Source organism: Oreochromis niloticus, linkage group LG7 (assembly GCF_001858045.2).
Source record: "Oreochromis niloticus isolate F11D_XX linkage group LG7, O_niloticus_UMD_NMBU, whole genome shotgun sequence".
NCBI lineage: Eukaryota > Metazoa > Chordata > Actinopteri > Cichliformes > Cichlidae > Oreochromis > Oreochromis niloticus.
In genome coordinates, this window is record NC_031972.2 from 36375377 (window position 1) to 36400020 (window position 24644).

Sequence of the window (24644 nt, forward strand, 5' to 3'; positions counted from 1 at the left end):
GTGGGTGTTGTAGTCCAGCATAAAGTTGTTGCAGTCAAAACCAAGGAGGACTGTGGGTGGTTCAGTAGAAGCAGAAATAAAGACAGGGAGTTGTAGTCCAATCAAAGGGCGGTTTGAGGAGTTGTAGTCCAAACAAAGGGCGGTTTGAGGAGTTGTAGTCCAAACAAAGGGTGGTTTGAGGAGTTGTAGTCCAAACAAAGGGTGGTTTGAGGGGTTGTAGTCCAGGCAGAGGAGGACAGTAGCAGATGAAGTGTGGAAAGGGAGCGTGTGGGGGTGTAGAGGTGCAGGCAGAGGAGGATTGTGGGTGTTGTAGTCCAGTGGTTGTTTGATACTTTAAGCCCTGAAATAGACTGTGTGTTTGAGCCCCATCGTTTATTTACAGTCACACAAGTCTGTATGTACACTACACACGCACACACACACACACACGCACACACACCATCTTCACATCACACAAACCAATAAATAGATAAATAGATAAATAGATAAATAAATAGCATGATATAAATACTTTCAGCTCTACAGGCTCTGATTCATTATGTACTGATAATAAACCAATCAGCTGTGAGTCCTCGTCTCAGATTAAAAACATCCTGATCCATCAGTGCGCCCGTCACCCTGCCAGAGAAGAAATCAAAAACCCGCTGGAGGGAGGGGAGGAGCCTGGGCGTGACATTAACAGCAGTTCCCGTGAAGATGGTCGGCCAATCAGAGCCTGTCGCGTGCGGGGACCCAGATGTAGGGTCCACTCTGCTCCTCGATGACCACTTTGACGTGGTGGTAGACTTCCTCGAAGCTGTCGCCGTGCACGATGGCTGGAAGACAGGCAAAGATGGCATCAAACCCCGAGACGCTTGCACGTTTCACACGTGAACGCTCGCAGCGTGAACGCTCGCAGCGTGAACTTTATTTAGTTATGGTTTTACCTGTGAAGCACTCCAGGAAGTCCTGCTCCAGCTTGATGGCTCGATCCAGAGCTTTCCTCGCCTGCTCCTCCGACAGGCGCTTGTTCAAGTCTCTGCACCAATGCCACACGTTAATTTTCACAGTGATCAAAATGCTCTGTGACTCCGCCCACAAAACAATAACAGTTAGACGCAAATCTTTAAAAAAAAATGTAATTTAAAAATGTAATTAATTTTCTTTTAAAAAATGTAATTGAATGACATTTGAGATTTTCATGAATTTTAATTTACTTTAAGAATTACAAATTAAGAGCCCCTCCCTAAATCGCAACCTGTGGTGTTGGGGGCTTGTTGTCCCCTGGTAGGGTCTCCCGTGGGGGCCCAGCTGGGACCCCATGGGTCTGTGCGACAACTCGTCTATCACCAGGTGGCAGATGTCAGAATCTCATCTCTGCTTTTTGCAGACGTCTGTCTGTTACTGGATCTGGGAGGTTGGCTTGATTTGACCTTTATGGGCGGAGTCAGAGAGCAGTTTGGTCTGACCTCATGTTTTTAGTGGTAGACTCACAGGATGTTCTCCAGCGACCGCGGTCGGATGAAGATAGCGATGGGGTGGAGCTGTGCCGCCTGCAGCCTCCTCACGGCGTTGGCCGACACATCCAGGATGCAGTGCTTCCCCTGCACACACACACACACTGTCACAATACTGCCACTGTGGGATTGGAAACGGTCACTGTGGGAGTGGAAACAGCCACTGTGGGAAAGTGTTGTCACCTGCTCGGCCACCTGTCGCACACTCTGCACCGACGTCCCGTACAGGTGGTTGTTGTACTGCCCCGCCTCGATGAAGCGGTGCGACTGGATGTCCCGCTCCATCTGTTCCCGTGACGCCACAAAGTGGTAGTCCCGCCCATCCACCTCGTAGTCCCTGCGAGGGCGAGTCGTATCTGTGAGAGAGAGAGGCATACATTAGAAACCTGTCTGTTCAGTTCCTGTTTGACCACCTGTAGGCGGAGCCTTACGGGGAACGCAGGAGCCGAACTTGTCGGGGAACTCGGACAGCAGGTCGTCGTTGACGCGGTCTTTGGTGGGTCCCAGGATGATGATGGGGCGGGCATAGTCCACTGAACACACACACAGAGGTCATGTGACCCACAGTCAGAGGCGGGAACAGTTTGAGTTACAGTCTGGGGTCAAAGGTTACTGGTGACACTGACCTTCAATCTGAGTGATGAGCTCGTAGCTGTGAACGAAGCCTTCTCTACCTGCAAGAAGAAGAAACACCTGAAAACACAGGAAGTGACATCATACAAAGATCTGACCCATGACGGGGACATGATGATGAGGAGGGTCTGAGGTTTGACTGAGTCACGTGGTTAGAAGTGAGAGAGGTCAGAGGTCACTTCCTGTTGTCAGTCTGGAGGTTCCTGTGATGCTGTGATGAGGTCAGAGCTGATGGACGTCTTTGTGTTTCTGAGTCTGAGTGACTTCCTCTGGATCCTCACAGAGGAGCAAACAGGAAGTAGATACTTCCACTTCCTGTATCTTCAGCACAGGCTGCAGGTTTTATTTAACTTCCTCACACTGAACATGGAGCGCGTCGATGAATGACCTCTGACCTCTTCCTGTTCCCGAGGTCTCAGGTTCCTCCTCACTGATCATCAGGAGGTCAAACTATCATGTTATGATCCAATGTTGTCAGAGTTTTGTTTTATGCGTGACTCCTCCCACCAGAGGATGGCTGTGGGTTTTTTTCCCCTTTCTCTTTTAGGCATTGGACACCTGGGCGTGCCTGCTGAGTAGTTGGGTGGAGTCTCTTTCTGTCCTTGGATTGGATAATTGGCTAACCACCTCCAGTATTTAGCTACCAGATGACAGCCACTGGCCCTCTCTACTAGCCTCCACCATCCAACAAATAGCATGTGCTTTTGATTCGTTATGGTAAATGTGATGTGCAAGTATAACCGTGTGTCTGGTGTTGTATTTTGTTCACCTTGTATATATTCTTCACTGCAGCAGCCTAGTAGGCGTGAGAAGCCATTTTTGTTGATTGAGTTTTCTCCTGTTTTTCATGTAGAAAGTTAGGTAAGTGAATTGTCGTTTGTTTGGTTTTCATTTTGTGTAGGAAAGCGTAGGAACCATTAGGGAGTTTTATTATTTTTGGCACTGCTCACTGCTGAAGCAAATAAATGGCTGCTCAGTATTTTAGAAGATACTATTGTTTGGGTTCTTGCTTTGGTGGAGCAGGAGTGGGCCAATTTCTTGTTGCGTTCAATACACGCCTAGACAAAGAATGTAACAATCATCACAGGAGTGTGTGTGGAGGAGTTACTGATTAAAAACCACGCCTCCTCCTCCTCCTCTGTGTGTGTTACTGGTGATTTTACCTTTGCTCTTCATCCGTGACCACTCCTTCCTCTCCACTCTGAAACACACACACAGTTTCATTGTGTTTCATTGTGTATTACTGTCTCTATCTTACAGTATAGCACCCTGAGGTGATTTCATGCTGTATAAATAAAAATGAATTAAAGGAGGAATACAGCACACTGACACTGATCACACACCTATGTGTGTGTGTGTGTGTGCAGCATTCACTGATCTGTGTGTGTGTGTGTGCAGCATTCACAGACCTGTGTGTGTGTGTGTGCATCATTCACAGACCTGTGTGTGTCTGTGTGCAGCATTCACAGACCTGTGTGTGTGTGTGTGTGTGTGTGTGTGTGTGTGCAGCATTTACAGACCTGTGTGTGTGTGTGTGTGCAGCATTCACACACCTGTGTGTGTGTGTGTGTGTGTGTGAAGCATTCACACACCTGTGTGTGTGTGTGTGTGTGTGCAGCATTCACAGACCTGTGTGTGTGTGTGCAGCATTCACAGACCTGTGTGTGTGTGTGTGTGTGTGTGTGTGCATCATTCACAGACCTGTGTGTGTGTGTGTGCAGCATTCACAGACCTGTGTGTGTGTGTGTGTGCAGCATTCACACACCTGTGTGTGTGTGTGTGTGCAGCATTCACACACCTGTGTGTGTGTGTGTGTGCATCATTCACAAACCTGTGTGTGTGTGTGTGCAGCATTCACAGACCTGTGTGTGTGTGTGTGTGTGTGTGTGTGTGTGTGTGCAGCATTCACACACCTGTGTGTGTGTGTGTGTGTGTGTGCAGCATTCACACACCTGTGTGTGTGTGTGTGTGTGTGTGTCTGCAGCATTCACAGACCTGTGTGTGTGTGTGTGTGTGCAGCATTCACAGACCTGTGTGTGTGTGTGTGCAGCATTCACAGACCTGTGTGTGTGTGTGTGCAGCATTCACAGACCTGTGTGTGTGTGTGTGCAGCATTCACAGACCTGTGTGTGTGTGTGTGTGTGTGTGTGTGTGTGCAGCATTCACAGACCTGTGTGTGTGTGTGTGTGTGTGTGTGCGGCATTCACAGACCTGTGTGTGTGTGTGTGTGTGTGTGTGTGCAGCATTCACACACCTGTGTGTGTGTGTGTGTGTGTGTGTGCAGCATTCACTGACCTGTGTGTGTGTGTGTGTGTGTGCAGCATTCACTGACCTGTGTGTGTGTGTGCAGCATTCACTGACCTGTGTGTGTGTGTGTGTGTGTGCAGCATTCACACACCTGTGTGTGTGTGTGTGTGTGTGCAGCATTCACACACCTGTGTGTGTGTGTGTGTGTGTGCAGCATTCACAGACCTGTGTGTGTGTGTGTGTGTGTGCAGCATTCACAGACCTGTGTGTGTGTGTGTGTGTGTGCAGCATTCACAGACCTGTGTGTGTGTGTCCAGCATTCACAGACCTGTGTGTGTGTGTGTGTGTGTGCAGCATTCACAGACCTGTGTGTGTGTGTGTGTGCATCATTCACAGACCTGTGTGTGTGTGTGTGCAGCATTCACAGACCTGTGTGTGTGTGTGTGTGTGTGTGCAGCATTTACAGACCTGTGTGTCGGTGTGTGTGTGCAGCATTCACACACCTGTGTGTGTGTGTGTGTGTGTGTGTGTGTGTGTGAAGCATTCACACACCTGTGTGTGTGTGTGTGTGCAGCATTCACAGACCTGTGCGTGTGTGTGCAGCATTCACAGACCTGTGTGTGTGTGTGTGTGCATCATTCACAAACCTGTGTGTGTGTGTGTGTGCAGCATTCACAGACCTGTGTGTGTGTGTGTGCAGCATTCACAGACCTGTGTGTGTGTGTGTGTGTGCAGCATTCACTGACCTGTGTGTGTGTGTGTGTGTGTGCAGCATTCACTGACCTGTGTGTGTGTGTGTGCAGCATTCACAGACCTGTGTGTGTGTGTGTGCAGCATTCACAGACCTGTGTGTGTGTGTGTGTGTGCAGCATTTACAGACCTGTGTGTCGGTGTGTGTGTGCAGCATTCACACACCTGTGTGTGTGTGTGAAGCATTCACACACCTGTGTGTGTGTGTGTGTGCAGCATTCACAGACCTGTGTGTGTGTGTGCAGCATTCACAGACCTGTGTGTGTGTGTGTGTGTGTGTGCAGCATTCACTGACCTGTGTGTGTGTGTGTGCGCAGCATTCACACACCTGTGTGCGTGTGTGTGTGTGCAGCATTCACACACCTGTGTGCGTGTGTGTGTGTGCAGCATTCACAGACCTGTGTGTGTGTGTGTGTGTGTGTGTGCAGCATTCACACACCTGTGTGTGTGTGTGTGCAGCATTCACACACCTGTGTGTGTGTGTGTGCAGCATTCACACACCTGTGTGTGTGTGTGTGCAGCATTCACACACCTGTGTGTGTGTGTGTGCGCAGCATTCACACACCTGTGTGTGTGTGTGTGCAGCATTCACACACCTGTGTGTGTGTGTGTGCAGCATTCACACACCTGTGTGTGTGTGTGTGTGTGCAGCATTCACAGACCTGTGTGTGTGTGTGTGTGTGTGCAGCATTCACAGACCTGTGTGTGTGTGTGTGTGCATCATTCACAGACCTGTGTGTGTGTGTGTGCAGCATTCACAGACCTGTGTGTGTGTGTGTGTGTGTGTGTGTGTGTGTGTGTGCAGCATTCACAGACCTGTGCTTGGAGGGGATGTAGCCCAGCTCCTCCAGCTCCCCCTGCTGGTTGACCCTGCGTGCCTGCCACCACTCGTCGTCGGCGCTGTCGATCACGTGGAAGACCTCGCCAAAGTTAAAGTCCAGCGCCTGAGACAGCACGCCGCAGTCCCACTGCTTATCATAGTCGAAGAGCGCCCTGAAAGACACACAACACGCCATCAGGAACACTGCTCATCGCCTGTGTGGACCTCAGGAGGTCATGTGACTGCCTCAGACTGTCAGCTGACTGGGAGTCATTTAAATTTAGCTGATCTGGAGTCAGAAGTTATTCTAGGAGTTCTCTGTGTGTTCTTTACACACTTCGGACTGGCAAACACAGACACACACAGTCCTGTTTTCATATCTTAGTGAGGACATCATTGACATATTGCTTACCCTAACCATCAAAAATGAATCTGTACCCATAACTGTAACCCTAAAACCACATTGTGAGTCTCAAGCATGTCTTCAAACTTGTGGGGACGGCATCCTGTCCCTATAGTGGCTGTTGGTCCCCACAAGTATAGTAGTATTTAAATGTTGGTCCTCACAAAGATATATAAACATGTACACACACACACACACACACACACACACACTATGTATTTGTATTAAATGTATATTAATAATTAACTAACAGTTATGCATTCTAAACTGTGTAATACATACACGGCTTATTACAGCTCAGACTATTCATCCATTAGTTATGTATGTATTGCATACTGTATAATTCTACTGTTGTTTATAATTGTTTCTATTGTTTTTAATGTATTCTACTGATCTGTTCTGTGGATGTCTGTCTGGTCTCTGCTGTGTAGAGAGAAACATGTGTCTTTACTGAAACCGTTCACACTCATAAACGTGGTGTCTGTGTTTCAGGAGGCAGAGCGGATCGTGCTCTGAGGTTGTTGGTTTGATCCCTGGCAGCTCCAGCCTGCATTCAAACACATCCTGAACCTGAGCTGCTCCTGATGTGTTCATGTTTTAGATTTGTTGGTAAATGGCCTGTATTTATGTAGCGCTTTTCTACTCCCTAAGGACCCCAAAGCACTTTACACATCCAGTCATCCACCCATTCATCCACCCATTCACACACTGGTGATGGCAGCTACATTGTAGCCACAGCCACCCTGGGGCGCACTGACAGAGGCACTGGCGCCACCGGGCCCTCTGACCACCACCAGTAGGCAACGGGTGAAGTGTCTTGCCCAAGGACACAACGACCGAGACTGTCCGAGCCGGGGCTCGAACCGGCAACCTTCCGATTCCACTCTTGAGCCACGATTGCCCCCGATCGTAAAGGGATAATCTGCTGGATGCATCCATGTCTGAATCTAGATGGTTGATGGTTACAGTGAGTGACACATGATGGAGTAAAGCACACCTGTTCACAGGTGTCATGACTCTGAGGTCATTCTGACTCATTCACAGTAAGAAAAGATGAATGAGGCCGGGCGTGCTGCCCTGAGGAGACCTGGTCCAGGTGTCTCAGTGTGGAGGAGCTGTCACAGGTGAGCTCAGGTTACCTGATGTAGAAGGTGCGGCTGTTCCTCAGACTGCTGGACGAGCTGTTCATCATCTGCTCCCTCGGGTCGTGGATCTTTGCCTCGAAGCGACTGTACTCTGAAAACACGCACACTCAGAGTTTAAACAGGGTCAAAGGTCACACAGGTACAAGGGTCACATGATCAGAGGTGGTTATGCACAGTGAGCAGGACCAACCTTCAGCATCACTGCAGGCCAATCACAGCTCACAGATGGATCAGGAGACTCTGCTGTTTCTCAATATGTGTACTTGTGCGTACTTGTGTGTACTTCTGTGTACTTGTGTGTACTCGCGTGTACTCGTGTGTACTTGTGCGTACTTGCGTGTACTTGTGCGTACTTGTGTGTACTTGTGCGTACTTGCGTGTACTTGCGCGTACTTGTGTGTACTTGTGTGTATTTGCGTGTACCTGTGTGTACTTGTGCGTACTTGCGTGTACTTGTGCGTACTTGTGTGTACTTGTGCGTACTTGCGTGTACTTGTGCGTACCTGTGTGTACTTGTGCGTATTTGTGTGTACTTGTGCGTACTTGTGTGTACTTCTATGTACTTGTGCATACTTGTGTGTACTTGTGTGTATTTGCGTGTACTTGTGTGTACTTGTGCGTACTTGCGTGTACTTGTGCGTACTTGTGTGTACTTGTGCGTACTTGCGTGTACTTGTGTGTACTTGTGCGTACTTGCGTGTACTTGTGTGTACTTGTGCGTACTTGCGTGTACTTGTGCGTACTTGTGTGTACTTGTGCGTACTTGCGCGTACTTGTGCGTACTTGTGTGTACTTGTGTGTACTTGTGCGTACTTGTGTGTATTTGCGTTGTCGTGGACTTGTGATACGTCATCAGTAACAGTACTGTTCCAATTCAAAGTAGCATCAAGCCAAGTACTTTCAACATTCCCGGATGTGTTTTGGCTCCTCCCATTTTACCCAGTATGCATCGGTGGTGACTTGTGTGGACTTACTGCAGCCAAATATCCCAGAATGCATTTCGTCCAAAACTCAAACACGTGACAGAGAACAGCTGCTAAAAAATAAACTTCTAAGATATTTTAAGGCGAGAATGTCGCTGTGTGAACTTCAAATATCAGGACATCACATATTTGTAAAAGTGCTCCGACGTTTTCACAGACGTCTGTTACCCACCAGCTGTCAGCTGACCATGAGGTCAAGGGTCACCAGAGCGAGAACAGCGGACTCCATCGTTTTTAAGCCCCCGCGGTCTTTCACTGCTCAGGTTAAACATGACATATAAGTCACTTAGATAAAATGTTAAGGTTTGTTTTATCCTTTTTCTTAAAGAAATCTCCCACACCATGTGAAATTTCCACTGCAAATATTAATCACAGTAAAATTACGAGGGGATGGCAGTGAAACCTCTGGAGCTGTGATGTCATCAAGTCATCAAGTACACTGACGTCCCAGCTGTAGAACGATCGCGCTGCGTTCTCAGGAAGTCCGGACTGACGTGTGAACTTACAACATACGGACTAGTGAGAACGTGAGAACGGAGTCGCGCACTTGAGTAGTGAGAAACAGGTTAGGTGTGTGTGTGTGTGTGTGTGTCCTCACCCTCAGGTCTGTACTGTGCTACTATGGTAACAGTCTGCCCGGCGTTCTTCAGAGCTGCTGCTGCCTGCTCATGTGTGGCGTACCTGAGGTCCACCCCGTTCACCTGCACACACACACACACACACACACATACACACACACACACACACGTTAGTTGAGTGGATCTGTGGTCAGTACCTCTGCCTGACCAGCAGGGGGCAGCCTGGTTACACTTTTATTGTGCGATCTACTGTACAATATAAAGCACCTTGAGGCGACTGTTGCTGTGATTTGGCGCAATATAAATAAAATTGAACTGAATTGAAAACTTTTGTTTCTGTGGGTTACAAACTGATCTATGACTGAGGACCAGAGCTGATGTAACACCAGTTACTCATCAGAGTACTCTGATTACTTTTCTGTTGTAGTTTGAGAGTCTAAAGCACATGTGTCAAAGTCAAGGCCCGCGGGCCACATCCGGCCCAGCGTACATTTATATCCGGCCCGCGAGATCATTTTATATAGATGTACTGTTATTGTTATGCATGCTAATAATATACAAACTACAGATCCCATAATGCAGTGCTGCAGCCTCCTTGCTGAACGCTAGGCTAACTGGGAACATTCCCGTCAATCAAGTCAAACTTCTGTTATTGGAAGCTAGCCGCTCACAATGGTGGAGAGAAAAGTTGTTGCCTTTCAGCGCCGGTGGGAGACTGAACATATGTTTACAGACATGCTGGTAAACCCGTGTGTCTCATTAGTGGAGCTAATGTGGCTGTAATTAAGGAATTTAATTTAAGACGGCACTACGAGACAAACCGTCAGGATAAGCTGAAAAACCTAAATGCAGAAATTACAGAAAGTAGAAGTCTAAAGAAGAATCTGACATTTCAGCAGCAAAATCACAAAGTGAAGCTGCTGTGAAAGCAAGTTTTATTGTAGCAGAGGAGCCAAATCAGCCGGTACCACTCTGAAGAGCTGCACGATGAAGCTGTGCGACGTCTTGTGTCCAGACAAAACGCAGATTTTGGCAAATGTGAGCCTGAGCAGAAATACGATTGCTGATCGGGTTTGTGAGATGGCCACTGATTTAAGAACACAGTTGTGTGAAAGAAGCAAAGACTCTATTGCATCCTCTCCTGCTGTGGATGAAAGTACAGACATGATGGACATTGCACAGCTGAGCATCTTCATCCGTGGAGAGGAAATATTGAACATTAAAAAAAAAAAAGCGGACAGTGAAAAAAGCGGACTAGTCAGCAGGATGCGAGTAAAGATGCAGGAGAACTGTACCGGTGAGTTAACAGCACATCACTGCATCATACACCAGGAAACGCTGTGTGGTAAAGTCCTAAAACTGGAGCATGTAATGATCACCGTAACGCAAACCGTACATTTTATCTGAGCTAAAAGTTTAAATCACCGTCAGTTTCAGTCTTTTATGTGGGAAATAGATTCAGAGTTTGCCGACATTTCTCATCATACAGAGGTCCGCTGGCTGAGTTGGATAAACATTCTCAATCGAGTTTTTGAGCTCAGTGAGGAAACCTGTCAGTTCATGGACATGTATGATGCTGTGAAGGCATTTCAAGTGAAGCTGTCACTAATGCACCAGTGCAACCTGCCTCACTTTCCCTGTTGCATTAATGTTGAACCAAGTCAGCGGACTTTGAACTGCACCTGTGCAGATTCAGATGGAGCTGCAGTGTAATGATACACTCAAGGCAAAGTACGACACTGAATGACCCGCAGAGTTTATTAGTTCCACTCCTGAAGCAATGCTCCGTCTACATGCGGCTCCAACCTTGTGTTTGCTTTCATTTATTTTTTCTAGGGTTTTGGCAGCATGTTCCCGACGAAGCTCCCGACGAAGGGAAAACCTTCATCTCCTGCTTTGCGTTTCTTTGGGCACCCCGTGCTAGCAGTGTCCAAGCCTTGTTTTTTTTCCCTTTTTCATACCATGCCCCCCCCACTGCAATGGCTCTGTGCCCCCCTAAGGTGTGTGCCCCACACTCTGGGAAGGTCTGACTTAAGGGAAGACTTTCTTCTGCACCTACATTTGGATCACCTCGATCCATGACAGTCATTCAGGCAGTGATGCCTGGACTGGAAACAAGCATCCTTAAAATATTACAACATTCCAGCTCATGTGTTGGAATGGAAAACAAATGTGTTGTTTAAATTAGAGACTGCACTTGTGACAGAACAACAAATATTTTATTTTGATTATATAAGTAATGTAAGTACAAAACAAACTTGTGGTAGGCCTAAACTTATTTTCAGAATAATTACATCTGAGACTTTGTGTAGGAGCCATATGAGTTGCTCTTTGTCTGTTTAAGTGGGTTGGGTTAAATGGACTCACTGTATTGGTGCACGGGTGTGGGGCGTGTCTCATGGGTGTGGTAGAGGATAAATGTGATTGCACTCACCTGTTCACAGCACCTGATGTTGATGAGCAGAAGGTAGGGTGAGCATGAGGCAAAACTTTCTGTTGACCGCAGCTTGAACGCAGCTTGAGCGCAGCTTGAATGATTTGATAGATTTTGACTGTAACTTGATGGTTTTGGTATAGTAATGCACTAATTGATGCCATAGGCCAAGTCGTAGTTTGGCATAGTAGTTAGAGCCATTCTTTGTGAGTTGCAGCTATTTGTTTGTGCAGCCTGTGCATTTGTGTAATTGTTAATCCCCTGTGCTGATTTGTATATTGGACGGTGCATGTGGAATAAAGGAGCAAATGTTACAGAAGTGTATTTTATGCGTTTATTGTTGCGCGTCATCTGTGTCCTCATGTTTAGCCTGCCGCGGCCATAGATTGGAGGAGCCGCAATACTTTGTTTCATTGTAAGATTATAATTGTTTGTTGTTCAGCAGAACAGTGTCCAGTATGTTGGCTGTTATACTTTGTTGTGTTTGAAAATAAAAGTTGGGCTCATTTTAACATCATTACAAAAAGTGTTGTTAATTATTTTTAATCATATTCAGGTTACCACAAATTGTTTTTTCATTTAGCTGAACTTAACATGTTTGTCAGTAGGTAAACAATTAGTATTGTACAGTCAGAAATATCAAGTTATTCTTAATACTGCAGACTTGCAATGTATAAGTTGTCCTAACAGTCATCTTAAGTAAGCTTTAGTTTTTTTGAGTTCTGGAAACTAAATAGGTTTTTACTCTGTACTCATAGTGAATAAGTTGCCTTGACTTAGTCATCTAACCCCCCTAACCCTAACCCCATGTGTTGTTAGGCCACGTTTAAATACCTTTTGGAAATATGAAAAAATAATTGTGCTGAACAAAGATTCAGTAGAACATACAAGTTTTAATGCACAGCATAAGACACAGACAGGGCTCATGCACCTACAGCGTCAAATTCAAGCACTTTCAAGGTTCATTTTCCAGCTTTTCCAGCACCATATAAAAAATAAAGAAGAAGAAGACCAGTACCTCACCTCAGTAAGACCATGTGAAAATAAAACAAAACAGTGTGAGTTGTTTAGCGTGTAGTTGCTCACAATAAACACATTCTGAATGACAGCCAGGGAAATACAGTACAACAATAAAGCGTCTAGTCTTTGTGCACTGTTGGGAAATCAGTTTTACCCCGGTTCTTTTTTATCTCCAGAGATGGCAGCGGACCCAGTAGTCATTTTTACAAAAACTTTATTCATCTTTATTCATCTTCATTTAAGCATGCACTTCTAGAAGGGAAGACGAGGCCGGTGTTCTTCTGTAAAGATCTTCACCCCTTTGTTAGTCACAGCCAGCTTTATAGAGGCGACCCCATCATAAACCCCCCACAGTGTGGTCCAAACTCTGCCTCTGTGTGTATGCACGAGCACATGAGTGCCTGTGTGTGCGCATTCCCGTGTGTATGTGTGAGTGCACGTGAGTGAGTGTGCATGTGGATGTGTGAGTGTAACAGTTTAAGCACTGTGTGTGTGTGTGTGTGTGTGTGTGTGTGTGTGTGTGTGTGTGTGTGTGTGTCTCTTCCTAGGGGTCATAAAAACCATCTCCCTTCCAGACCACAGTTATCAAGTTACAAATGTTGAGACCCCCACACAGGTATGCCCTGAGGAATTTCCACTCAACATTAACTCCTTTCTGTCTTACTTTCACAGTTCAACTGGGGAGGGTCTCCTAAGATCTACTCCTAAGTTCATGACACAGTCAGGCCTTTATTTATATCCAGGGCAGTGTCAGTGTCTCTACCATAATTCTACATTCTATCTAAACTCTAAAACAAGCTAAACATTCCTACAGCACATATGGATCAGTCCCTCTTATTACCATTATTTCCCCCTAAGGTGTTGCCAAACGCACCAAGTTAATGAAAAAGCTGCAGCTACGCACAAAGAAATTTAGCTTTTACACTTTGCAACTCATTTTTTCTAACTTTTAGTTAGATAGTAGTAGTAAAGTAGTACGTTTCTCCCACTGAAAACATCTAAAGTAGTCAGACTATGCTCTTTGATGTTGTAAATGAAATACAGTTACAGTTTCAAGCAGTTTTAAGCACCACATCTGAAATTCGAGCACTTTTCAAACCTTGAAAAGACAATATTAAAATCCAAGCATTTTCAATGATTTCAAGGACTTGTATGAACCGTGTATAATGTGTGAATTATTTATAACAGTATCAGAGTCTCAAATATTCTCATATATGAGAAGAGCGTTTTCTTTTAGCCAAGTTGACACTAAGGCTACACATCTGAAGTTTAAGTACCCTACACACATACATATATCAATACGGTCATTTACTATCAGTAATTGTACTGTTAAAAACAACAGATGAGTTTATACACAAGTCAAAAACATATCCAATGATGATTTCTTACATTAAGTTAATATTATTAGGAGCGAAACAACAGCTTAATTTTGTTCATAGTGAACGGTAAGGATTCAGAAAAATGATGCACAGTTAATTGTAATAAAATGTGGATTTTTTTCATCGCTGTTGTGGTTTTTAATGTAAACTCCTCATGTTTTGCAAAAAAAAAAAAGAAAAGCTGTGAGTGATGGAGGGAAATGGAGATCATTTTGGATTCAGCAACCTGAAAACCATCAAATTTACAAAAAAAAATTCCCATGCAGCTGAATTTTGGTTTTGCAGACCTTTGTAATTTAAATAAAATATCAATATGTTAAATAATCCCCAAAAGGTTGGTTCTGTTCATCTGGACGTGATGTTTTCTGTGGGAGAAACTTTTCCTCAGTCATGTGACTTCTTCAGTCATCCTGCACTGATACTTAATGACATAATGAAAATGTTAATTTACACTCTGGTTTAGGGAGGATCATGACCATGCACAGAGGAGGCACGGTCAGTCTGTCAGTGATGTATGAATACCTTTAATAGTGCTGCTACCAATATATCAGCCTTCTGTCATGTGTCTCAGCTCACAGAGGAAGGACACCTGAGTATAGACATTAACATACACTGTAACGCTCCTGAAGTCACATGAAAACACTTTACAAAGAATGAATACATGTTTCCATGAATATAATGTCATTAACCCTTCTTGCTGTGATCTCACCCCGACTGCTTTGGGACGAAGGAAGACTCATGACAGAAGCTCTCCTGTGCTCCAGATGTGAATCTCACACTCTGTCTACGGTGATGAAGCCTCTGTGATCTCCACACTGTTGGACGTTACATGTGAAGGTTGGAGACGACACAGGAGGACTGTGTAAGGACGAAGAACCTGTGTGTGGACAATCCTCTGGTCCCAGTGAGACTGGTCAGCCTGGCTGCAGAGAGGAAATGTCTACACTGTTGGTTTTAAACTGGTGTAAAATGAGTTTTCTGACATTTCTACATTACTGTAAGTGAATCTTGTACTGATATCATTACTCAAGCCACATTTATTACATGTATTTTCCAAAAATGTGAACATTATACTGTGATGAAGCATTCACAGGTCATCATGTATCATCACATTATGCAGTGTGCAGGGTGGGGGTAACTATAGTAGGTTTTCACAGAGACGTTGCTGGGAAATGAAAATCAGGTCCAGCAGAGTGTTCCTCTCGGTAGTGGGGCTGTGGTGACCTGTGTGTATCCTCTAGACTCAAACAGCTCCACGATTGTTTTGTTTGCACTGGATAAAACATTAAAATCACCATAAACTGTTATGGGATGACAGTCCATAATCTCTAATGAGTCTAACAGGCTTACCAGGTTTTTCAGGAATAGTCTAAATACACCGCTTCTGTCATGCTCTCATCACGAGATTTCATGAGCGCGCTCAGACAGACTCCTTGAACATCGGGCTGTGACTGTGCGAGGCAGGTGAACAACACTTAAAGTGTTATTGATTTAAACGCACAGTGTTAACCTCTTATGTCTACGGAAGCGTAGAGCTGCCACCCAGGCAAAAGAAAAATAGAAGTATATCACGCTATAACGTGAAAAGTTTATTGTTCTAACAAGATACTTTTCATGTTTGTACAACATAATATCACGTTATTACAATATACATAATTATCACGTTCATACAATATAAATATTATATTGTACGAACGTGATAATTATATTGTTTGAACAATAAAGTTTTCACGTTATTACATATATTTTATTGTTCGAGCATGATATGATAAAACATCGTGAAGAGTGCGAGAAAATGGCTCGTTTATTGGAATTAATTAAGTTCTATTTTATGCTTGGATTGAGGCATGGGGAGATTTTGCTGTTATTGAGCAGTTTGGACAGTATTGTGATGAGCATGCGGACACTTAGAAGAAACCTAAAACGCTTGGGACTGTACAGGAGAAAGAATGAGTCCGATCCCATTGAGGTGGCAGGATTTCTTATTGATCAACTGGAGGGACACGGGAGGCTCCATGGATACAAACTACACCACCTGAACTGCATTCAGGCAGGTTATGTTGTCACGCAGAGTACTGTGAGACATTTACTGAAATATCTTGACCCTTACGGTGTTGAGCAACGACGCAGAAATCGCCTAATGCGACGGGCGTATGTAAATCCCGGACCAAATTTCATGTGGCATGTTGACTCCTATGACAAACTCAAGCCTTTTGGAATCTGTATAAATGGAGCTATCGATGGCTTTTCGAGAGTTATGATTTGGCTTCATGCCTATTCAACAAACAATGATCCCAAAGTCATTGCTGGATATTTCATAGTAGAAGTTGAAAAGAGGATGGGAACACCTGCTAGGATTTGGGAACAGAAAATGTCATAATGGCGGAGATATACTTCTATTTTTCTTTTGCCTGGGTGGCAGCTCTACGCTTCCGTATATGTCAAATCAATAACACATCAACATAATCTATGTGACTGTATTAAAAACACAATGAACAAATAATAACCACCTAGAAATCAGCTGTTAACGGGCACACGCTTAGCTAAGCTGTCCACATTAGCAAAGGTCACAAAGAAATCACTTCAAACATGTTTAGTTTTTAATTTCTATGAAATAAATGAATTTAACTGGTTTGTTTAAAGATTAGCCATTTTTTAGGCTGAGATTACCCTATATGTTTTTTAGCTGTTAAAATCGGGAAATGCATCAGTTCGTATATATTTCTTGTTAAAGCTGGGTTTGAGTCAACATCACATCTGCAAACACCATAATACTCAGTACAGGGAGTCCAGAAGGCTGTCTGTGTCATGGCCTGGCTCTAAGGACCCAGAGCTCATGTATTTTTGTATATGTTTGTTTTTTTTTCTGTGTTTTGTTGTTTTCTTTCCTTTTTTGCTCCCATCTCTCAGTGTGTGCTCACGTGTTTTGGCCATTACTTGCTCTCTTGCCTTTTTTCAGTGGCTGCTTCAAGTTCAGGTGGATCCTCTAAACTGCAGATAAGTAATCATTTTCCATCATCTTTCTTTGCTATACCAGTGGATTGGACATAAGTTTAGATTTTTTTAGCTACATCTGGTAAAGTTGTGGTAAAATGCTAACATTAGCGTATTCCTTGTAGCAAGCTAGCATGCAGTTAATATTTGCTAAATTCAGTGACATCTGTGTCTCTTAGAGGTTAGTGTTGTAGCAGTGGCACAAGATCTCATCATCATCATCAACAGGTGAGCCCAAAGTATTCAGCAACCTCATACCACAGTGCAATACAATGCAGAGCAAGCACAGACCCCCAAACAGGAAGTGCAGGAGATGGCAAGGTTAGTAATTGTATGCAAAAATTATACTTTTAATCATTTTGATTAGTAAAAAAAAAAAAAAGTTTCCTGCATTCTGAAAGTTACTTCTGTTTCTCACATATAGGTCATTTCTAGGATTTATTACAAAAAGGCAGAAAAAGTCTAATTTCCCCGTTCCAAAGTAGTCCACTGAGGCCTAAATCCAGCAAGCCATTCAGTGTGCATCTATATGTAGTGAATAAAGGCTGTACCAACACTCCTGCTGAGGAGCTGCAGCTGAGCCGAGGCTGGGAAAGAGGTCCCTCATCTTGACTGATGATACGAGCCATATACCAGTAAGGTCTCACAGTTTTATATAATAGAAATGCATTTAGGCTACAAAAAAACCATGTTTATCTCAAATCACTGTAATGCATATGCAAATGATAGTAGGTATTCCTTTTCATATATTAGCACTGATAAAAGTATTATAATTATGTAGAGTGTCACCAGTGTTGTCCCCTTATGTAATGTTTTAGATGAATAAAATGACCCGTGAAGAATATCCCAGAATGGATGGAGTGCAAGGATGGCATCATTTTCCTCTTTGAAATGATTTTTTTTTATAGGACTGAAACGTGAAAATTGTAAAATGTTCTTTTGCAATAATCTTTGTATTTAACTGGTCAGGGTCAAACTTGTAGCAGTTCCTCCTGATGTAAACGGCTCCACAGCAAGACTGATCCACAGAGTTTCCAGTGCAGGAAAGATGCTCCGGTTTATTGTTCTGCTGCAGCAGGACCTCAACCTCACTCCTCTTCCATCAGATGCAACTGAATTTAAAAGCATGCCAAAGGCTTCTTGTCAGGTGTGCAAGGAAAGCATGCCTCTGCATATCCCAGCACTCCATGTCAACAATTGTGTGAAATCTCAGTCAACATGCAAGCCTGTGTGGTGAAAGGTTCCTTTTATATTAATAGATATTAAACACATGTTTATAGTGTGGTCTAATCTATATTGATTATATATCATGCGCGGCTAGGGGGCGGTACTTACCTACAAGGGATGGGGCATGGGAACAGCCTCGAGGTACTGTATTAAATAAATATGTTGCTCCATGTTATTACTTGAGCAGGAGTCTTCATTCAAGAACTCCACACAACATACAGATGTTCTATGTGGGCTATAGAACAGCTCATTACTGGTTTGAGGTCAGTATATATATACAATAAATATTTGGTCCACATTTTTGAAGTTATATTGATTACAGTATATTTGAAACACATGATATAACCAAATGTAAATACCAGTGAAATCAGTTAAAAGACATCATCAGTTACATCATGTGAATGTTTGCTATTGTTCATGAAGTTTAGACCTGAGGACACTTCCACTCACAGGACCAGCACAGTCTGTGAGGGCCATCAACATACCAGATCCTTTGGCAGATTTATTCAGGCTGGATTTGAATATCTGCTCTTGTTTTTAATACATTTGCTTTCATTTTAAGGAACGTTCATCATTTTTCTTCTCAGTGAAGCAGATGTGCTCCAGTCAGGTGGATACGAGCAAAGAGTTTAGGATTACTGCAGTGATGCTGTTCAAAGAGACTTCATTCAGTGGCAGCGACAGAAGAAGAGCTCTGAACTGCAGGAGTGCACAGGGACGTCCACCACCATGCTTCCTGAGAAGTTCTCAGGAGACTTTGATGCTCCCCAGCTGACCAAAGTGTGTGTGTGCGTTTATAGTTATTGACTTTTAAAAACTTGAAATCATTTATTGTTTTTGTTTATATGATGCAGGTGGAAGTGGCAGACGACCTGACAGACCTCACTGAAGAAACTGTGAGCTGTGGTTCACAGGACTGATAAACAGGACAGTATAATAACGCAGCATATTTGAATACACAATATAAAACCAAAAACGTTTGACAGTAACATTTAAAGTTAAATCTCTGGTTTAGAGCACATCTGTTTTGAATAATGACTGCTTTTCTAAACAGATCTGTTGTTGGGCATTGTGAGATTATTATATTATCTTATGCCACGTTATACCCTAATTAAAGATGGTGAAAATATTATGTAGTTTTAGTTTGCTTTATTCTCCTGAAGAGGTGATAACTATTAGATTTATTAAACTGATTTGTATTAGATTAGACTGCTGATTTATTGTGAATGGATGATATTGTTTTGTGATGCACTATACTGCTGTAGGTCACATTATATCCCTTAGTCTAGATGGTGTGATGCGTATGTAGTTTAGTTTCCATTATACTTCTGAGTTAAAAGAATGTGACTATTACCGCGGAAGCACTAGCTGGTCGTCGGGCCATACGCGTGTCCTTGTGCAGTTGAACATAATCCACAAAGTCCGCTTGTAGTTGAAAACAAACAGACAAACATTTATTTCCACAGTCTTGAAATACAGTAATCCGTTTGAATGTTCCTGTACACTGCAAACACGGTAAGAAAACTGTTTGACTCCACAGCTAGTTAAAGCCCTGTTACTCCACGCTGCCAGTCGCTCCCCCGTGCACAGTTGCCATGTATTAAAGGAACAGTACGTAAAAATTAAATAAGGAAAGAAATACAATTTAACTGTAAATATTACGCTAAACAAAATTATAAAGTAAAAACTGAAATTACCCATTATCTTACACTTATCCTTATCCAAAATAATTCAAATTATTAACAAATATACACTCTGTGCAATCTGAGTAAAGTAAGAGATGATTAGACCTTTATCTAGAATATTGTGTGCAGAGAGTCAGGGCCTTTCTGTTCTGATAGCAGAGGAGACAGACCACCTTCCACAGGAGTTTTACCCCCACCACCTTGTTGGAAGCAGATAAACAGGGAGCCGAGGTCATAACTTAGGCGCCGTGTGAGAGAAAGAATGTGAATGTTTAGCTTTTACGACTAGGTGGGGGCCACTAGAGGCTGTAAGAGTTTGAGCAATGCTCCATCATTTTGAGATCGATGCTGTCTGCGTACAGTATTCATCTCCCGCATGTGTGTTCATTAAAATCTTCGTTTGACCTTATCTCGTTGTACCAAGAGTGTTATCTTGGGTTGTCTCCGGCATCCCTCCTTTAATAACTTTGAACCTTAACAGAATACTACGGGGTGTTTGACTCCAATGCTACAGCAGATCAGAAACAGCATGAAGATCTACCACCTTCTGGAGGTGACTGGAAGGCACCAAAGTCTTTGTTCAGACCTGTTTGTTCCCAGAGATGACAGTGATGACACAAGGGTAAATATCTCAGGATTTATTTTGTTTTTACAGCATTTTATAAAATTTGAATTAGTTTTGTGAGGAGGTTTTAGTGTTTTGACAAACGACCACATAACTAAAGGATGAAACTGGTGTTGCATATTAATAGATTTTGTGGTTTTATGGTCAAATATAAGTGGTATCTGTGTCATCAGGATGAAGACCAAGAGGGCTGTGCGTGTGGGATCCAGGACATACAAAACCAGGACCAGGAGGAACACTGGAGCTCCAAACACAAACTACTGAGGATGTCTGTCCCAGCGATTATGCTACACAAACCATGGCTTCCATCAGAAAGGGCCAATTTAAAATCCATGCAAGGTTTGAATATCGCTGCAAAGATAAGATGCCTGGACATCACATAAGTGCTTCTTTCCTGTGGCACTCATGAGCTCATCCACCGAGTTTACAGGCATTATGACACCAGCTGTCACAGTGGGAAGGGAGAAGCCGTGTGTAGCTGACACTCAATAAATCACGAGCTAGGCAGCACTGCACTGTAGCCCTGCTGTTTAAAACCTATTTCAGTTCTCAGAGACCAAAATGGATTCACAGTCACATATTGTGTTCCCACCTTGTGTCAGCAATCGCAGTGTGGATGTCCAGAGTCCAAACGGGAACAGTTCTGGTGGGCGGCCACATGGCCAGCGACTGATTTGAAACCCTTCAGGAGGGCACCCGCATTGCCAGCGGTGGCACTGGGGTGGATCCGGAGTCCGGCCGTGAGGAAGGTGGCGACGGCGAAGAAGTCCAGTCAGTAACCTGCAAGGTAGCCGCCGACGCCAAACCCAACGTGGACGGGACGGTGGCATGGCGATCGCAGGACCAGACGATGGCGTGGGAGCCGCCGGTGGCAGAGCTGCAGGCCACGGCATGGGAGCCACCAACGAGGCAGGGCCAGCAGGAAACCTCTGGCTGAGAAGAGAGGGCGTTCACAGCCGTCTCTGGATGCTGTGGCTGTAGATCAGGGAACAGAGCTTGAGGCTGGACCACAGACTGGATGGGAGGCTGAGCTAACCACTGGACTGGTGACTGAGCTAGCTATAGCAGATGAGCCTCGCTTCTCCTGAGCGTAAACAGCTGAGCCGCCGAGCTAGGGACCCTCCACTGAGCCGCGGTGGGAGGCGGAAAAGAAAAGGAAGACTGACTGGATGACTGAACTGAGGAACACATACGGAATTGACAGGGCAAGAGACTGATGAAGCTAAGGACTTAAATACACTGGCTGATAATGAATGATAATGAGAAACCGGCTAGCACACAGCTGAACTTAAACTAATGACACAGGACAGGAACTGGCACAGCAAAACAGGAAATGAGTGAACAATAAACAGAAGATGAGCAGCTGAAAAGAATAACGACCCAGGAACCCTGACACCGTGTTTGACCCAGTATTGGTTCTTGTAATGTTAAAAACTATTCAGAGGACTGCTTTCATAAAGACCTGATGAATCTAACATTGAACTTGTATCTCAAATTCATTTTTGTAAGTCTGAAGACTTTTAGAGTTTAAGTGAATTTTATTTTTTTGAAATGTATTTTTATATGAAGCAAGTAAAACTTTTTCTCTCACTTTAAAGTTTTCCATGGTCGGTGTAGTGATGTTTAGTCTGTTCAGTTGAAAATAAATATTCTTCCACCTGATCAATTGGTTTGGTCAGTCATTGAAAGGATATCGTAGAATTTGAGCATTTATTGACATTTGAAAGAAATTAATCAACTCAGTTACAAAACGTAACCAAATGTGGCTATTTTAAACTTAAGTTATAAAAGTACAAACAGCATTTGACGCAATTAAAAAAAATGACATTCATCAAATAATCTGGAACTACGTCTAAAGATTGAGCGAGTTACAATTGTGTCATTACAAGACAAACTCTCTCATAAAGGTCTCGTTCTCAAAGAGGGACTAAGAGGATGAATTGCTGCCCTCAGTCCTGCCATTGCCTCTGGCCCCAGAGGGCACTGCACTGGTGATAACAGTCGAGGTCCAAAGTGAAATGTTCTTGAATGTCCCAAAAATACTCTTGCTTTTTTTATGAACAGTATAAGTAACATTTTCTTCTGTTCGTAGGGCGTGATTATCCCACCCATTCTTGTAGAGGTCCTTCTGCAGACGTTTCACAAAGATGTAGTGAGCACAGAACAGGTGGAGGCTGTTGGAGGGGTCGAGCAGAGCAGCCCATAATAAACACTGGTTACAGCCATCCACACGTCACACCACAAACTCTACAAAATAACACATATGAAAAGAATACATTCGTTTCCAAATCCAGGCTTGCACTGGTTTTTGCTTCAAGTAACAAGTGACACTTATTACTAATAATAAAACATGTATGTATGTCTAGGAAAACTGTAAACATTGAATAAGAGGCTGGTGAATGTGATGGTTGAGCTGGGTGTAGAAGATATATGCATATGCAAAGCCCTGCATAGTTTTGTCACCAACCTTTGATTGTGAACACTTGTTTCTGTTTGCTCTGCCACAACCACCAACAGTAAACATGCAGCGAGCATGTTCAGCACCCTGGTCTCCTCTTCCTCTGTATACCATGTATCACGTTTTTATTCTTGTCAAAGGAGTGGAAGAAGAATACACCCTCTCTTTAAGGGGAGTTAATTAAGTAATTTAATTTAGAGAAAACGATTGTACATGTAAATAATACTGTTTTACTTCAACAATGACGTTTTATAATAATAATAATAATAATGCATTGCATTTATATAGCGCTTTTCAAGGCACCCAAAGCACTTTACAATGACATTATTCATTCACTCTCACATTCACACACTGGTGGAGGCAAGCTACGGTTGTAGCCACAGCTGCCCTGGGGCAGACTGACAGAAGCGAGGCTGCCATATCGCGCCATCAGCCCCTCTGGCCAACACCACCACTTATGTGATAAAAAGGTTATTTACCTTTCACGAATAGCCATCAATCCCAGCAAATAAAACAACTACATATCTAAAAAAAAAAAATACAGCAAAATAAAACACAAACACAAAATGTCCAAGTATAACATTTGTCTGAATTCATCAATGTGTTTGTTTTTTTAGAAAATGGAAACATTTGTTTTATTTTGTAGAAATAGAAATGTTACCTGGATCATCTAACTGTTCAGATAAAGTGCCTTATCCTCAGATCAGAAATGAAAATAGTTACAGAGTGTCCACCGTACTGAACATACAAACACATACTGTACACAAACCTGATGAGTTGATGGTTTGAATCCACGTGGACCAATCAGAGTGCACTCTTCTGGCAACACAGCCTGAAGACGCCATCCTCTCCAGGATTCCTGCAGCATCTACAGGCTGCATTTGATGAAATACTGTCCTTTTGCCGACACCCAGAAGCTGTGCCATACTGGGAAATTTCATGTTGATGAGGCTTTGCAGACGTTCTTCTGATATAATAAGTTTAAGTTGTCCTCTCGCTGTGTCTACAACATCGACAAGAGAGGACGGTGGGCGTCTCTCTCCCTCTTGTAAATCTATTAGGTTGAAAAGGTTGGATACGGCATTAAGAATATGTTGTTGTACTTCTAAAATATTATCAAATGTCCCGATTCATGACTAATGATATTATGTAAATAGTCTATGTTGTAGTCTATGTTCCATTTCATAAGAATTTCATTAATTTTAGTTAAAAATACGGTTGTGAATTAAAAATTATTTTCAAAATATGTGAAAACAATTTTGTCCAGATTGGAGCAGAATATGCAGAATATGCATATTTAAAATTCATTGGCACACCACCCTGTTTACGTTGAAACACAGCCAACCATTGTATTTAAAAGAGTACAGCAGGCACAGATGCATAAAAAACAGATGACCCACAACACTGCCATAATGATGTTACTATAAAACCCGACATTTGTCTCTCCATTATGTGCCTGGACCATTCCTCTGTATGTTATCACCACCACCGGCCATCAGGAGTAATGCTCTGGCATCCTTGTAGATACTCTTGCAGTTGTTTGAAACCTCAAATCCCTGTACTGCAGGTCAACGTTAACATTTGTTTATTCATGGCCTCTAACTCCTATTTGGGGCCCAGATGGGTATTAGCAGGTCTGATAGCAGGTCTGGGACCCAACTATATTTGTCCTCGGGTTCCATGGTGGCCCCAAGTGTGTTTACCCAGATGGGATTTTGGATACTGCCAGTAAGGTATAATTTAAATCACCTGCACAACAAAGCCAGT

General features: G+C 43.5%; 1 protein-coding gene across 1 annotated transcript; it reads right to left on the reverse strand.

Moving 5' to 3' along the window:
* Nucleotides 1-498: 498 nt before the first annotated feature.
* On the reverse strand, nucleotides 499-9225 carry LOC100704853 (disks large homolog 4). Its single transcript, XM_019361409.2, has 10 exons — nucleotides 9076-9225; nucleotides 7489-7585; nucleotides 5943-6119; nucleotides 3293-3330; nucleotides 2123-2170; nucleotides 1928-2029; nucleotides 1680-1852; nucleotides 1474-1583; nucleotides 927-1018; nucleotides 499-815 (listed from the first exon to the last, which is right to left on the reverse strand). The coding sequence occupies exons 2-10, from the start codon at nucleotides 7539-7541 to the stop codon at nucleotides 709-711; spliced, it is 900 nt and encodes a 299-aa protein (XP_019216954.1). The 5' UTR covers nucleotides 7542-7585; nucleotides 9076-9225; the 3' UTR covers nucleotides 499-708.
* Nucleotides 9226-24644: the final 15419 nt, after the last annotated feature.